This window comes from Saccopteryx bilineata, chromosome 9 (genome assembly GCF_036850765.1).
Source record: "Saccopteryx bilineata isolate mSacBil1 chromosome 9, mSacBil1_pri_phased_curated, whole genome shotgun sequence".
Classification (NCBI taxonomy): Eukaryota; Metazoa; Chordata; class Mammalia; order Chiroptera; family Emballonuridae; genus Saccopteryx; species Saccopteryx bilineata.
Window position 1 is genome coordinate 75,827,757 of NC_089498.1, and position 17,233 is coordinate 75,844,989.

Below are 17,233 nucleotides of genomic sequence, written 5' to 3' on the forward strand. Positions count from 1 at the left end.
ATTACCTGGAGACTCCATATACCCTATCACCCTCAATTGTCGGGTAAGGTGGTAAGGGCCAATGGCATCCTGAAGGGTCAACTAACTAAACTTTCCATCAAGATCAGACTCTCCTGGCCAAACCTCCTCCCCCTGGCACTCACCAGAATCAGGGCAACCCCATGAAACCCTACTGGACTCAGCCCCTTTGAGCTGGTTTACAGTAGACCATTCCTAAGTAATCACAACTTACCTATTAACCCCCTTCCTCTTGCCACATACCTCCCCTTTCTGTCTTTACTCTGCCATCTTCTCAGGGAACACGCAGACTGGACTCTTCCTCCCATAGGGGGTCCAGATGAAGCACACCCAGTGGTCCCCCTCCAGCCAGGAGACAGGGTTCTTCTGAGGGAGATCCAGCCCGGCTTCCTACAGCCCAGGTGAACAGGATCCCATATGGTAATATTGACTACTCCTACCGCATCTAAGCTCCTGGGGCAAACACCTTGGTACCATGTCTCTCGCCTCAAGCTTGCCCCCATGCAGGACCACTGGCAGTTGGAACCACTGGGCCCCACCCACCTTCAGCTCACCAAAAGATTGGGCCCTGCAGATCCTCCTGGTACTCCTGCCCCTCCCACCGGGAACCTACCGCCAAAGTGAGTTAAAGCAGGGAGCAATGCTGTTACTATATCAATGAGATTGGCCTGAGGGAAGAAAACATCAATGTCCTCAACCATCTGCAAGAGAAACTGCGCAAGGATCTCTCTTCCTACAACCCTGGCTTAACTCCTGGTGGCAGTCACCCGTCCTCACCTGAGTTACCCCTATCCTAGATCCTCTCCTAATTATCAACATATTACTCAAGTTTGCTCCTCTTTCTCTTAAATTCTTACAGGGCCACATCCACGAGGTTTCTTCAGTCACAGTCAACCAGATGCTCCTACACCCATATATGCGACTCCCCTCAGAGCCACCTCTTTCCAACCTCCCTTCCCCATGACGCCCCTAACAAGCAGGAAGTCGCCAGATGAATAGTGGCACCTCTATCTAACATAAAAGGTCGGAATGTGAGGCCGGTTGGCAATGGGGGAAAGTCACATGAGGTACCAGGTCTGGGGACTTTGGCCAAAACCACCCACACCCATGCCCGCTAAAAGAAATGGCCCAGGAGCATTTTGAAAAAATCTGTCAACCAGTGAAATTTCGCCATGACATATCAACCCGCCACCACCCTACCGAGGCTATAAATTACACCGCGCACCCCCACGAGAGAATCTGCACGACTTCCCTAGCCCCTGTCTTGCAGACCAGTGAACCTCGCCCTGGAGCGCTCTAAATAAAGCTTTTGCTTGTCCATACTTGGTGGCTACGTCCTTCTTTCTTCCTTGTTGGGAAATATCTTACAGCAGGATCTGGGAGACTGGGGGACATACTTCAGCTTTCTCTGTCTCTGCCGAGTGCAGGCTACAGGCAGACAGTGGGAACACTGGTCATGACCTTGCATTCTGGCCGCTTTGGTTTATCTCCCTCTCTGCCCTTCTGTCTTACCGCTCCTCCCAGCAGGAGGAGACCCAGTCACTCTGATTTTCCCACTCTGTACCCCTCAGACAAAATCCAGAGTACTCAAGCTTCCATCCTCCCTGTAGTCCAGCAGAGCAAAAAATACCCAGTCACTCCAGGTTTGTCTCCTCTCCTCTCCAAAGCCCACCACAAGTGCATTTTACCTTCCACCCCCTTTTCATCCCGTCCCACCTCAGTCCACTTGCAGACTAAGCCCAGCTGGGGTTCCTTCACCCTGCTGCAATAGTTGTTTAATTTGTTGAAATTTCAAGGGGAGAGATCAGGAGTATCTCTCATGCTGCCATTATTCTCTAATTTCACAGTTAGTTCTTCCTGTTTAATTTCTTTTACACCTCTGTCAAAATATAATAGCCACCTGACCTGTGGTGGTGCAGAGAGGTTGCTGGTTTGAAACCCCAGGTTTGCCTGGACAAGGCTCATGTGAAAAGCAACTATGAGTTGATGCTTCCCACTCCTTTCCCTCTTTCTCTCTCTCTCTTGCTAGAATAAATAAAATCTTAAATATATATATAGCCTTATTTGTGTGGACATATTTTTGGACTCGGTTTTATTGATCTATGTGTCTATGCTTTCACTAATCAGGTTGGATTTTAAACAATAAAAAACTACTATTTAATTATACCAATATTGTACAAACAAGAGTAACAACAATCACTGGGATGATGTTTAATTACCTCTTCATAATATACGGTTGCTGTCTCAAAGTCCTCATTGACTTCTGCTTCAAACGCAAAGAGTCGAAGCTGTTCACTACTTGTATACACGGTTGGGACAGCACGTTGGACATCATCTGGCATGGTCTTGTCAACATCAAGATGTTAGGCAGACAACATGAAGCAATTACAAGCAGAGAAGGTTTATAAGAATAAGCTAGATGTGAGACTCCAGTCATGAAGTCTAAAATGATATTGAGGATTCTTACAGTCTTGCCAATACAGTAAGAGAGTGAGAGTGAACCAAGAGAAAAATATCAATGGTAAACGAGAAGCTCAGGTATCTAAACACCAATAGTATGTGCTCATGGAAGTGAGCAAAAATTACTTAGGGCAGAACTGCTCTCCTCAATCCTTAGGGCAGTCAGTATCCCTAAGCAAGTTGCCTCTGATATCAAACAGCTTTCTTCATTTTCCTCTAGTATACAGGACAAATATTATAATTTTTTAGGTGCCATGACATGAAAAAAGTCACTAACTAGAATCTTTAAATATCAAGAAGACAGAAGACTAAGGGTAAAGCTTTGGAAGTTACATCTATACTTTCAGTAGAATATGTAGACTGATAGACTCTACAAAGGAGACATTATAGAAATAGCCAGGAAGGTAGGAGGATACCCAGAAAAATAATATATCCTATACACCCAGATAGAAAAGCAAGTCTAGTGTAATGAGTAATCTCCTGGGTGAGAAGCTATGGCTAAGGAAGAACCCCCCCTAAAAATTTTTTTTAAATTAGACATAAAAATAATGACTTTAACAAGTAGAATTACTAAGGGATGTGAAGAGTAAGGCTAAATTCGAGATGAGCCAAAGAGAGCTTCTGATAATTGATGAATGCCTCTGTTCTTTGTTCTTTATCATTTTGATATTCTTGATCGCCAAATTCCTCCAGCAACACACTTCCATACCCAAACCAAAAATACTTTACCTCTACTATCCCATTCCCAGAGCCCACATTCAAGCCTTCTGCCCTTTGATCACATATTCCCTTAAAAATGCTCTCTGACTTCATCTCCTTCACTCCAACATGCCTATCACTTCCCCAGTGGATAATAAGCCTAGACCTCATGACCATCCACATATACTACTTTATCACCAGCACATTCAAGTCCCAACCATCCTTCTCCTTCTGCACTTGTCCTGAAAACTCCCAAATTAAAACACTCCTACAATCTGACTTCATTTTTAAATAGGAGCTGACATCTGGTCCTGAGGGAAACTGCATACACAGAGAGATATCTGAACTGCCACAGACCCCAGGCATTCAGTCTTAGCTAAGGCCTTTAATACTCTCAGCAATCTATGTATTTGTCTTTGTTCTGCAACATTTGCCATATGCAGTAGCTAAGTTTTTTTCTCTTTCTTCCATTAAACCCTTATCCCCTTCATTTTTAGTAAAAACATTACTTCACAAAGGAAATAGAAATCATTAAGCAAGAAGTCCCTCAACTTTTGAACCCCACACCTAAATTGGTTATTTCTGCATCCATCATATCTCTTTCCTTTCAGTCTCAGAGGAAGAGCATTGCATCCTTCTGTGTTTCAAGGCTAATCCTTCCATCTAAACTCTTAATCCTTTCCCACCTGTATACCCTGGGCTTGCCATCAATTTTTACTTTCCCTCTATTTTCACATCCTCCCAGTCTGTGAACTCTTTTTCCCAAACCTGTGGACATGCTAAATGCTTTCCAGCTTTAAAAAAACCAAACTCTGTAATTTCTAGCTACTACTTTCCCACTTCTTTTTTTCATCTTTCAACTTTTTGAATTTACCTGTTTCTTACTCACTCATTTACTCCTCGATTTGTTATAATTTGAATCCACTCTACTAGCCCAATGAAACTGTTATATAAAGGTTAAAAATAACCTCCTTATTGTCAAATCCAATGAAAACTTTTCAAACTGTTTCTTCCCCCCCCCCAATTTTATTGAGATATAATTGTCATATATCAGTGTATAAGTTTAAGGTGTACAGCAGTGGTCCCCAACCCCCGGGCAGCAGCCCAGTACTGGTCTGTGGGCCATTTGGTACCAGTTGGCAGAGAAAGAATAAATAACTTACATTATTTTTGTTTTATTTATATTTAAGTCTGAATGATGTTTTATTTTTTAAAATGACCAGATTCCCTCTGTTATATCCATCTAAGACTCACTCTTGACACTTGTCTCAGTCACGTGATACATTTATCCTTCCCACCCTAAAGGCCAGTCTGTGAAAGTATTTTCTGACATTAAACCGGTCCGTGGCCCAAAAAAGGTTGGGGACCACTGGTGTACAGCATAATGGTTTGACTTACATATATTGAGAAATGATTACTGCAATAAGTTTACTTAACATCCATCATCTCATAAAGATACAATAGAGCAAAAAAGGAAGAAAATTTTCCTTGTGATCAGAACTCTCAGGATTTACTCTCTTAACATATACTTTTTTTTATGGAGTTACAGAGACAAAGAAAGAGACACAGAGAGGGACAGACAGGCAGGAAGGGAGAGAGATGAGAAGCATCAGTTCTTCATTGTGGAACCTTAGTTGTTCATTGATTGCTTTCTCATATGTGCCTTAACCAGAGGGCTCCAGCTGAGGCAGTAATCTCTTGCTCAAGCCAGCGACCTTGGGCTTCAAGACAGTGACCTTTGGGCTCAAGCCAGCAACCTTGCGCTCAAGCTGGCGATCTTGGGGTTTCGAACCTCGGTCCTCTGCATCCCAGGCCAACACTCTATCCACTGTGCCACTGCCTGGTCAGGCAACATAAACTTTCATATATATATCATATAGCAGGGTTAACTATTATACTAAATGCTATATCCCTTGTACTTATTTATCTTATAACTGGAAGTTTGTACCCCTTAAACAACTCCCCTTCCTCCTACCCCAGATTTTGTTTTTCTTGAATTTCTAGAAATATTTGACAACATTGACTACTTTTTCTTCCTAAAATATTCTCCCTTTAGCATCTGTGACCACTGTCTTCTGGCTCTTTTCATTTTTTAAAAATTTACTTGCCTGGTTCATTAATTCTTTTACTCATGCAGCCCTTAAATGTTGGTATTCCCTAGGGTTCTACCACCAGCTCTCTCCTCTCTCCACTCATGTTTTTCTCAACAGTTTCATCTATTACCATAATTTAACTAGCATCTATATGCTCATGGATCCCCAAATTTCATCTCCAGCTCAGATCTCTCTCTTGAGCAAAACTCCATTAGAACCAATGTTCAAAATTTAATTGAACATCAATTACCTCCCACCAAATTTATTCATGTTGTATTTCTTGTCCTGGTTAATGGTACTACCAGATACTCAGTCACTAAGCCTTAAATTTAATACTCTTTTACTTCTTTTCCTCTATACAATGTAATAATCAGTTAATATCACCAGTCTCACCACCTCTAATCCATCCTATATACCAGGGGTCGGGACCTTTTTGACTGAGAGAGCCATGAACACCACATATTTTAAAATGTAATTCTGTGAGAGCCATACAACGACCCATGTACGGTACGCATTATCCAATGAAAATTTGTTGTTGTCCCGGAGGACAACCATGAACATGAGCGGTAGGAAATGAATGGATTGTAATACGTGAGAATGTTTTATATTCTTAACATTATTTTTTTTTTAAAGATTTTTCTGCAAGCCAGATGCAGCCATCAAAAGAGCCACATCTGGCTCATGAGCCATAGGTTCCCGACTCCTACTATATACTGTTATAAGTGTTTTTCATATACTGCCTCCCTCCACACTCCCAACACCCCCACCAGAAGCTGTCTTCATTTCCTGCTTTTCTGTCCCTCACCACTTCAACCTCTATTCCTGAACTATCTTCAGTTTCTATATACATCATATTCTTTCAAGTTTCTAAGCCTTTTTGATGTTCCCTATAAGTCAAATACTCTGAAACTTCCACCAGGAGAACTTTCTATCCTTCAAAGCCCAATTCAAGTTACAGCTCCTCTGTAAATCCTCCCCCGAAAGGTCTCAGAGTCAACTTCATTGCTTTTTCTTTAGGCAGCCCCTGACCTACTCTACCAGGACACACTTCTATCATAGCACTTGCCTCACTCCACAGCAGTTATTTGTATTTGTATTTTGTGCCTGTTTCCTCTACTAGGCAGGGGTTCCGTAGGGACACAAGGCAATAATAATTGCCATGTCGTGCTCAATAGTTTTCCAAGTCAAATCATCCAAATCATCTGTGCCCAAGACAGAACTATACTCTTAACCCTAGCTAAAGAAAGTGGAAAAAAAAAGAGTCATGGTGGCAAAGGAGAAAAAAAAAAAAAACAGTGAAAGGAAGAGCAAATAGAATAAGGAGTTTGAGAAAGCACAGCTAGTTAGAGACAGACTATCAGGGGAACAAAATTATTTATTTGTCATTGTTTTCTAATAAACCACAACTGTAAAAATTTTTTAAATGAACAAATGAAGGCAAAATGCAAGCTGTGCAAATAATAGATGTAAATAGACAAGTGGGAGGACAGCAGACTGCCCTCCAATAGAAAAGCGATATTTGAAGTGTCATTGTCATTCGGGTCTAATATCTGAAAAATCATATTTTTTCTTTGTTTTGATTGTCAGTCTTAAAGACAAAAAGTGAGAATTGTACACATTCACAAAATAAAAAGAATGATAATTTTCATAATTTAAATAGCCTATTTTATCTATTCTTTATCACATTTATTAGAATTATGAAATTAATTTTCTAGGAAATTGAAAGAGCATACACCCTATTCTTCCCAAAATTAGTCTTATACTTTAGGCAGTTTCTTATTCATCTTTGTGTTTCAGTGTCTAGCACAAAGCAGATACCTCAATAAATGTTTGTAGAATTAATGAAGAAAGGAATCATTAGGAGAAAACCCTGACAGTCTACAGAGAAAAGGAAGGGCTCTTAGTTCTTAAACACTTACCTGGTTTAAGGCCACATGCATCTGATCCACCAAGAATACATAGAGCTCACTAATGAATACCTGCAGTTCTGCTTGGCTTTCAAATGATGTTGTTTTCAAGTACTTCTCTCTCACAATCTTTACCACAGCATGCTGCAAGAGACACATCACCACACACTTCCCTTGAGCTTCTGGTCTAAGGCTCATCAGAATTTCACAAGTACAATAATTGATTTCTCCCTTGGTGACTGCTAACCTGTTGGCTCTCTGATTTTTTCCCCTAATCAACATACTCTATATGATTTCTTTTCTTGATGTCACCATCACAACTAATACAGTCAATGCAGGACTCAAACTGTGTGAAGAAAGTCATAAAGCTGAAGAAAGCCTTAGCATTAGGTTTATACATTGTGTCTCTTATGGTGGCCACCCAATTCAAGGGAGAAAGTCCTGATTTGAGAAACCGGAGAATGGAATTCAGGTTCTAATTCTGCCACTGTACAACCTCATAAATTACTTTATACTTGGTACCTTGGTTTTCTCATTTGTTAAATAGATATGTACTTCTGGTATTACTGTCTTACTTCAGAAGATGATTGAGAAGGTGAAAATAAATAAGAGGTGATGAAGCTTAAAATTCTGTACAAATAACATATGTCTGTAGGCAAGATGGCTTCTTTTTCTTTTTCTTTCCTAAGCTAACATTATTGCCAGGTTTTATATTAAGCACTTTCCATGCATTATATTATTTAATTCTTATAATGACTCTATTTGATAATATTAATATTATCCCTCATTGTTAGGCAAAAAAATTGAGGCTCAGAAAGGTAATATCACTTGATTAAGGTCACCTAGCTGATAATGGTAGAACCAGAATGAAACTGAGGTGTGTCTATGCCTCCTACTGAGAACATCCTCTTGTCTTCATTAGCATCAGTTGTTTTTACTTTATACTTTCTTTCTTTGTACTTGTATATGAAAAGAAAGCACATGTATATGAGCACATATAGTGTTCATAAAGAACACTACACCAGAGGATGAAAACGCCACCCAAGTGCCAGAAAAAAGACTTTTGTCAGGCAGTGTGGTGAGTAACATACTATTTCATCCATTCCTTAACACAAGTTTTTGGGATGTTAGTACATCCCAAAACACCCCTGAGGGGGTCCTCAGGTATATGAAAAGAAAGTACATGCATTTTCGTGTGCTTTCTTTGTGTTCACTTGGTACAGCACAGGCACATCGTGAGTGTGCATAAAGAGGCAGTGCAGTGCAGCAGTTGAGAACGTGCTTTCTGAAGCCAGGCTGCCAGAACTGGTGTCCCATCTTTGCCCTTTACTAATGTGACCTTGGGTAAATTATTTGACCAACTAATGCTACATTTCTCCATCTGTAAAATACCTACCTCATAAGGGTTGTCGTGAGGATTAAATTAGTAAAATAGGAAGCATTTTAAAAGTTGTCAGTTATACAGCAAATGCTCAATAAATGTTAGCCACTATTGTTCAGGAAATTATAATTAGGTAAATATTTCTCAAATATTAGTGATTCTATGGGCTAGGGAAAGGTTTATAATAGGAGACAGAGATAATATTAGTCATGGAATCGGTACCGGGTACAGAGTTTCTGCCTGCTAGAACAACAGGAAATCTGGCTCAAAATCAGATAGGATATAAAACTGAGACTCCTGGACATAAATTAAAGGGAAGTGGTTACCAGTGGGAGGGAGATGCGGGGGACAGGGATGTGAGGGAGGGGGATGTGGAGGAAGGGTGTAAAGAGAGACATATATAAGGGGATGGAAAATGATGTGACTTTGGGAGATGGGTATACAACATAATCAACAGTTCAAATGCTATAGAAATGTTTACTTGAAATCTATGTACTCTTGTTGATCAATGTCACCCTGTTAAATTTAATTTTCTAAATAAAATTTTTTTTTAAATCTGGCCAGCTTAGAATCAGTTTCTTAAGAGCTCATACTCATAAAGAATACTGAACTAAAGCTGCACACGAGTGGAGCTTCTCCTCACATTCTATCTCGGAGAGCACAGCTCTCTGCACCAACAGCCTGGAAGACGAGAGCATAGCCCAACATAACCACAGAAAAAATGACAGCTAGTTATGTAGACACGATGCTTCATAAAACTCATGGAATAATTAAATAAATGAATAGTTACCTTGAGTTGTTCTTTGAAAGCAAAGTATTTTCCAGAGCTATTAAGTTCATAGTTGAGCTGGCACTTCTGGTCTTCCAGGGTTTCACTATCTATATCACCCCTCAGTTTGGCCACCTGTTTTCCAAACATCCTGTGATACTCATCCAGAATGGCTCTAGAAATGCTCTTGATCTGCATGTGGTAGTCACTTACTACCTAGGAAAATACAAAATGTCTGGTAAAGAGCCCTTAAAGCAGTCAAGATGTGGAATGAAACTCTGAAACTGAATTGTGTTTTACATTCAGTAACACTGTAGGTATAAACTGTCTTTTTCTTCCCAGCTCTGAGACCATCAATCAAAGATTAAACACTGACCATTATCCATTGTAAGTCACTGGTCACAGACACAGGAAAGAAAATATGTGAAGCTATAATTTCTCACCCCTTCTGAAAAACACATTGAAGAATCCATGCCTATTTTCAAATGATGCACTCAACACCTTATTACTTATAGGGTCACCTTGGCTTCGGCACTTGCCTTCTGAGCTCCTCCTGTCCTGCGGGTTAGAGGTGGCCTTGGAGGAATCATTTCCTTGACCCTGCATCAGGAAACAACAACTTTATTATCTGCAGATTTATGTTCTCCTATTTTCCACCACCAAAGAGTCCGGGTGGGGGAGACCTAAGGTCTGTTCTCCCACCATACTTAAGCACTGTGCTATTCTCTCATGTGAAAGCCTAGACATGAAACTCTAGAACAGTATATAGCTGTGGACTAGAGAGGAATGAAGCAAAGAAGCAGCTACTCAGAGAGCAGCTAAGTCGTACTTTTGCCTAATTTGAGCCCTAGCTTCACCTTTACATATATATATTTAAATCACTGCTGTGTACAAGGGGCTACTTGGCTCAGGGGTTAGAAGGGAACAGATGTTATGATTTTAGGTATGCTCAGTAGAGTCTCTGAAAGTATAAAGTTTTGGAAATTGAAATGATACAATCAAGTGAAAGCTTTTCTTTCTTCTCCATCTAGATTATAATTTATAAGACTGTTTTATATTATAATAATGATAACAGACATTATGGTGAGTAAAAAAATACATTTTGTCACTATCAAACTACTTCTGTCAAAACTTCTACCTTCCATTTTTAGGACAGTTTACAAGAACCTGAATGGAGGTAAGCTATTGCTCTTCCTCCTTTATAGTTTCAGATTCCTGCTGAAGTATTTTGTCCTGCCTTGGAGTATAATCAAATCAAAAATCCAATCAAAATCACAAATTCAATTTTTCTTTAATAGATCTTATGTAATTTCAAATGTTAATTTTACGTATTTTAATAAAACATATGTATATGATGCAAAGCTTACGAATTATAAAACAATATTATATAATAAACTATCTCCTGCCTGAATGGTGGTGGTGCAGTGGATTGAGCATCAGCCTGAGACACTGAGGGCCCAGGATTAAAATCTCAAGGTTTCTGGCTAGAATGCGGGCTTGTCAACTTGATCACGGGCTTGTCAGCTTGAGTGCAAGCTTGTTGGCTTGAGCACAGGCTTGCCAGCTTAAGTGTGGGGTTGGTGGCATGAGCGTGGATTGTCATCATGATTCCAAGGTCACTGACTAGAGCCCAAAGGTCACTGGCTAGAAGCCTAAGGTTGCTGGCCTGAGCCCAAGATGGCTGGCTTGAGCAAGTGGTCACTGGCTCAGCTTGAGACCCCTGGTCAAGGCATGTATGAGAAGCAATCAATGAACAACTCAAGGGAAGCAACTATGAGTTGATGCTTCTCATCTCTCTCTACCCTTTTCTTTTTCCCTTTCTGTCCCTCTCTCTTAAAAATAACCCCCACAAAACTATCTCCTTCCAACCTTGTTTTCCAACTACCCAATTTGCTCTCCAGAGACAGTGCTATTTATTCATTCATCCATTCAAAATATATAATGAGGGGATCCTATCCATCAGGAACTTTTCTAGGTGCTAGGATAGGGCATTAAACAAAATAGACAAAAATGCTTGCCTTCATGGAGTTTCCATTCTAGAGGGGAAAGACATTAAGCAACTTAAACAACAAAAATAAATATGTTAGCGATATGTGCCATGGGGAAAAATAATGCAGGAAGGCAGAGAGATTATGTTGGGACTGGGGTGGTGAAGTAGAAAAACATATTTCTCCAGAGAAAGCCTTACTCACTGAAATGATAACATTTGAGGGAAGTGAGGGAGCAAGTCAAGTAGACACTAGGGGTAAGGAAGTTGTAGGCAAAGGGGACAAGTGTGAAGGTCTTGCTGCAAGAGTATGCTTGGCATGTATGGAAAATAGCAGGGAAGCCAGTTTGGTTGGACTGAAACAGTGAGGACAAAGTAAATGCAGCATATGTAGACCCTTGTGGGCCATTGTAAGGGCTTTGCCTTTTACTCATTGAGTGTGATGAGTAGTCACTGGTAGTTTCTGAGCAGAGGAGTTACATGAGTTGACTTCTATACTATTTTAAGCAATTGCTAGAGAATGATGTGTTAAGAATAAAATGCCCAAATGTGCATTGCTGGAAGACTGGAAAAACAAAATGAGATACATCCATACAATTAAATATTAGTCAGCAATAAAAAAAGTACTGATACATGCCACAGTATGGATTACCCTTGATAGCATTCTGTTCAATGAAAGAAACCAGTCATAAAGAAACCACATATTGTATGATTCCATTTCTATAAAAAGTCAAGACTTGGCAAATCTATACAGACAAAAAGTAGATAAATGGTTTCCAAGAGGTGGAGGTGGGATGAGGAGGTTTACATGAGTGTTGGGAGCACTACTAATATATATGGTGTTTCTTTTAGGGGTAATAAAAAAAGTTGATTGTGTCGATGGCTGTACAACTCTGTGTGTATACTAAAAGCTACTGAATTGTAAACTTTAAATGTGTGAAGTGAATGGAATACAAATTATATATCAATAAAGCTGTTATTTGAAAGAAAAAAAAAAACAGAATAAACTGAAGGGTTGAAGGTAGCTGCAGGAAGGCCAGGTAAGAGATTACTCTGGCTCTGACCAGAGAGTTTTTGAGAATTAGATATACAAATCTGGAGTTCAGGAGAGAGGTCCAGGTTTGATATATAAATTTAGGAGCTGTCAGCATATAGATGGTATGTAGAGTCAAGAGTCTGAATAGAAACCAAGGGAGTAAGTGTAAATTGCAAAGAAGTCCAAGCACTGAGCTCAGCAGAACCCCAATATACAGATTGAAGAGCTAGAGAATGCCAGAGAGGGAGGAATAAATTAAGAGAGAATGGTGTTCTGAAAGCCAGGTAAAGAAAGTACTTCCAGGAGAACTGAGTAAGCACTGATGAAAGCTCACAGTGACCCTGAAAATGGACCATTAAATTTAACAATGTCTGTATCACTAATGGCCTTGCTAAGAACATTTATATGAAGAGAAATTACTAGAAACAAATTACTAGATTAAATGATACATGCATTTGTATTTTAATAGCTATTACCAAGTTACCCTCCACAGGCGTTGTACCAATTTATACACTCACTAGTTTATAGGTGAGAGCCTGTTCCCAAATATCCTAATCAATAATATGAGTTACTAATACTTTTTACTCTGCAATTAAAAAAAAAGCATTTCAGCCCTGGCCGGTTGGCTCAGCGGTAGAGCGTCGGCCTAGCGTGCGGAGGACCCGGGTTCGATTCCCGGCCAGGGCACACAGGAGAAGCGCCCATTTGCTTCTCCACCCCTCCGCTGCGCTTTCCTCTCTGTCTCTCTCATCCCCTCCCGCAGCCAAGGCTCCATTGGAGCAAAGATGGCCCGGGCGCTGGGGATGGCTCTGTGGCCTCTGCCTCAGGCGCTAGAGTTGCTCTGGTCGCAACATGGCGACGCCCAGGATGGGCAGAGCATCGCCCCCTGGTGGGCAGAGCTTCGCCCCTGGTGGGCGTGCCGGGTGGATCCCGGTCGGGCGCATGCGGGAGTCTGACTGTCTCTCCCTGTTTCCAGCTTCAGAAAAATGAAAAAAAAAAAAAAAAAAAAAAAGCATTTCAGGGTACTTTTAACTTGCATTAATTTTTTATGAAAGTAATTGAGCTGCTTTTCATGTTTAAGAATTCGTTATATATATACAAACACATACACAAGTTTGAGCAAAAGAAGGTTTACAGTTATTCATATGGAAAATAATATAATAATTAATAAATAATACAAGAATAAACCGTGTTTTGCATAATCACAACTGTAAGCCTATTTTTGTACCACCCTGTATTATACATTGACATAGATTCTGCAGCTTGGTACACATATACCTCAGCTAGAAACCAAAGGCAAATGAACCTTTATGAATATCGAGTCTAATATTCTATCACTGCCATTCTAATAAGCCTTTCCTCTATAATATTTTCAGTTGGGCTAGCTTTGAGGAGAAATACGCCTTCCATCTGCCTATAGCCAAAGAAAAATTTATAGCTAATAATAATTTCTCTTAAGAATCTAAAAATATTTAAAAGTTGATCTATAGCATAATTTTAAAAGTACTATATACAGTTAAACTAAATTGATAAAAAGTCAGAGGTAATAAAAACATTCATAAATTAAAAACAAAATGGCTCTTTTTGTTACAGAAAACAGACTGGTGGTTTCCAGAGTCTAGGGATAGGACATGGGTGAAAAAGGTAAAGGGTCAAAAGGTACAAATTTCCAGTTATAAAATAAATAAGTCATGGAGATGTAACATATAGCACAGTGACTATAGTAAACAATACTGTACTACATATTTGTAAGTTACTAAGAAATTACACTTAGAAGGTCTCATTACAAGAAAACATTTTTATAATTATGTATGGTGACGAGTGTTAACTAGTTATTGTGGTGATTATTTTGCAATGTATACAAATACCAAATCATCATTTTGTACACCGAAACTAAATATAATGTTATATGTCAATTATACTTCAATTTCAAAAATCACTAAAAATCTCTTCTGCATTGGCTAAAAACTTTAATTAATGATGCTTTTATCCTGTCACTTAGTATTCCCTATGTAAAAGCTCAAATAATTTATTTGTTTCAAAATTTAATGCCAGGAAAATTTGATCTCTGGTGGGACTGGTGTGCATCCTCTTTTATGACTAGAATTGCACAACTTCTAGGGCTTCCCTTTCTGTCAGACAACTCAGATTCGGTGCTTATTTATGACAGCTTTATTTAACACTTTCTTTCTTTTTGTTTCCATGGCTCAAGTTTTGTCACTTCTATTTCTAGATTATTAACTCAATTTTATACAAATATTCATAATTTATTTTTTGAAAGGGGCTCAATTTAAAGTGTTTAAAAGTATAAAAGATAGGCAGGTGACATGATAACTGTAACTAGAGAACCCCAAATATTCCACCAGAAAACTACTACAACTGATAAATGAACTCAGTACAGTAACAGAATACAAAATAAATACCCAGAAATCAGTTGATTTTTTTTTTTAAGCAAGAGAGAGAAAGAGAGAGTGAGAGAGACAGACAGGGTCAGACAGGAAGGGAGAGAGATGAGAAGCATCAACTCATAGTTGCGGCAACTTAGCTGTTTATGATTGTATCTCATACGTGTCTTGACTGAGGGGCTCCAGTCGAGCCAGTGAGCACTGGCTCAAGCCAGCAACCTTGTACTCAAGCCAGCGACCTTGCGCTCAAGCCAGTGACCTTTGGACTCAAGCCAGCAACCATGGAGTCATAGTATAATCCCCCACTTATGCCAGTGAGCCCACATGCTGAAGCTGGTAAGCCTACACTCACGCTGGATAAGTCTGTCTGTGCTCAAGCCAAACCTTGGGGTTTTGAACCCAGGTCCTTAGTGTCCCAGATAGATGCTCTATCCAATGTGCCATCACCTGGTCAGGCTCAGTTGCATTTTTATACACCAATAATGAACTACCAGAATGGAAAACTAAGAAAACAATCCCACTCACAATTGTTTCAAAAAATAAAATAAAATGCCTAGGAATAAATTTAACCAAGGACATAAAAGACCTGTATTGAGAAAATCATAATACACTAAATAAAGAAATTGAAAAAGAGGGAAATAAGTGGAAGCACATACTGTGTTCATAAACAGGAAGAATTAACATCACTAAAATGTCCACTCTACCCAAAGCAATCTATAGATTCAATGCAATTTCTATCAAGATACCAATGGCATATTTCACAGAACTAGAACAAATATTTCAAAAAATTATATAAATCACAAAAGACCCTGAAAAGCCACGGCAATCTTGAGAAAGACATATAAAGGTGGAAGAATAATGCTACCTAATATCAAACTATATTACAAGGCCACAGTAATCAAAACAGCATGGTACTGACATAAAACAGACATATAGGTCAATAGAACAGAATAGAGAGCTCAGAAATAAACACATGCCTTTATAGTCAATTAATATTTGACAAAGAAAGCAAAAATATACAGTCGGGTAAAGATAGTCTTTTCCAGTGTTTTTCAACTGCTGATGTGCAGACTAGTCTGCCATAAATTTCATGCTGGTTTATGAAAGAGTTAACCAACCTGATGCTGTATGAAGATTATAGATCCAATGATCTTAGTCTAATTCACTTATGCTCAGGATGATTTCTGACTTAGTGGTTCCCGAAATATTCTCCTATTTTCACAAGTCTCCAAGTGTAAAAAGCTTGAAAGCACTGGTTTACTCAATAAATGATGTTCAGAAAATTGGACAGATATGTGCAAAAAAATGAAACTAGATCACTTTCTTATGCCATACACAAGAATAAACTCAAAATGGATTAAGGATTTAAATGTTAGATTTGAAACCAAAAAAACCCTAGAAAAAATATAGGCAGTAAAATCTCAGACATTTTTTATTTTTTCCAAAGTTAGAAGCAGGTAGGCAATCAAACAGACTCCCGCATGTGCCTGACCAGGATCCACCCAGCATGCCCACTGGGGGCAATGCTCGGCCTCTCTGCAGCGTTGCTCTGCTCCAGTTGGAGCCATTCCAGTGCCTGAGGCAGAGGCCACGGAGCTGCCCTCAGTGCCCAGGGCCAAATTTGCTCCAATGGAGCTTTGGCTGTGGAAGGGGAAGAGAGAGAGAGAGGAAGGAGAAGGGGAAGAGTGGAGAAGTAGATGAATGCTTCTCCTGTGTGCCCTGGCCAGGAATTGAACCTGGGACTTCCACATGCCAGGCCAATGCTCTACCGCTGATCCAACCGGCTAGGGTCTCAGACATTTCTTATACCAATACTTTTTTATATATATTTCCTTGGGCAAGGAACTTATAAAACTCAACACCAAAAAAACAAACAATCCAATTTAAAAATGGGTGAAGGATCTGAATAAACATTTTTCCAAAGAGGACATGTATATGACCAATAGACATATGAAAAGATGCTAATTGTCACTAATCATCAGAGAAATGCAAATTAGCCTGACCAGGCAGTGGCACAGTAGATAGAGCATCAAACTGGGATGCAGAGGACCTAGATTCAAAACCCCGATATCACTGGCTTGAGTGTGGGCTCATCCAGTTTGAGAATGGGCTCACCAGCTTGAGTGTGGGATCACTGGCTTGAGTATGGAATCATAGACATGACCCCATGGTCACTGGCTTGAAGTCTAAGGTTGCTGGCTTGAGCCCAAAGGTCACTGGCTTGAGCAAGGAGTCACTCGCTCTGCTGGAGCCTCCCCCCTCATCAACGCACATATGAGAAAGCAATCAGTGAACAACTAAAGTGCCATAAGAAAGAACTAACACTTCTCATCTCTCTCCCTTCCTGTCTGTCTGCCCTATCTGTCCCTCTCTCTTTCTCTGTCCCTGTCAAAAAAAAAAAGAAAGAAAGAAATGCAAATTAAAACTAAAATGAGATATTACCTCATGCCTGTTAGAATGACTATCATCAATAAATCT

General features: G+C 39.7%; 1 protein-coding gene across 5 annotated transcripts in view; it reads right to left on the reverse strand.

The window, feature by feature from the left end:
- Positions 1-17,233, reverse strand: part of CFAP70 (cilia and flagella associated protein 70) — a 188,363-nt gene that overhangs the window by 93,981 nt on the left and 77,149 nt on the right. For all 5 annotated transcript variants that reach the window (XM_066242640.1, XM_066242641.1, XM_066242638.1 and 2 more), the window contains 4 exons: positions 9,867-9,927; positions 9,349-9,543; positions 7,190-7,321; positions 2,238-2,363 (listed from right to left, as the gene is read on the reverse strand). In XM_066242640.1, coding sequence (XP_066098737.1) covers positions 2,238-2,363; positions 7,190-7,321; positions 9,349-9,543; positions 9,867-9,927 — 514 coding nt within the window. The remainder of the gene's footprint in view (positions 1-2,237; positions 2,364-7,189; positions 7,322-9,348; positions 9,544-9,866; positions 9,928-17,233) is intronic.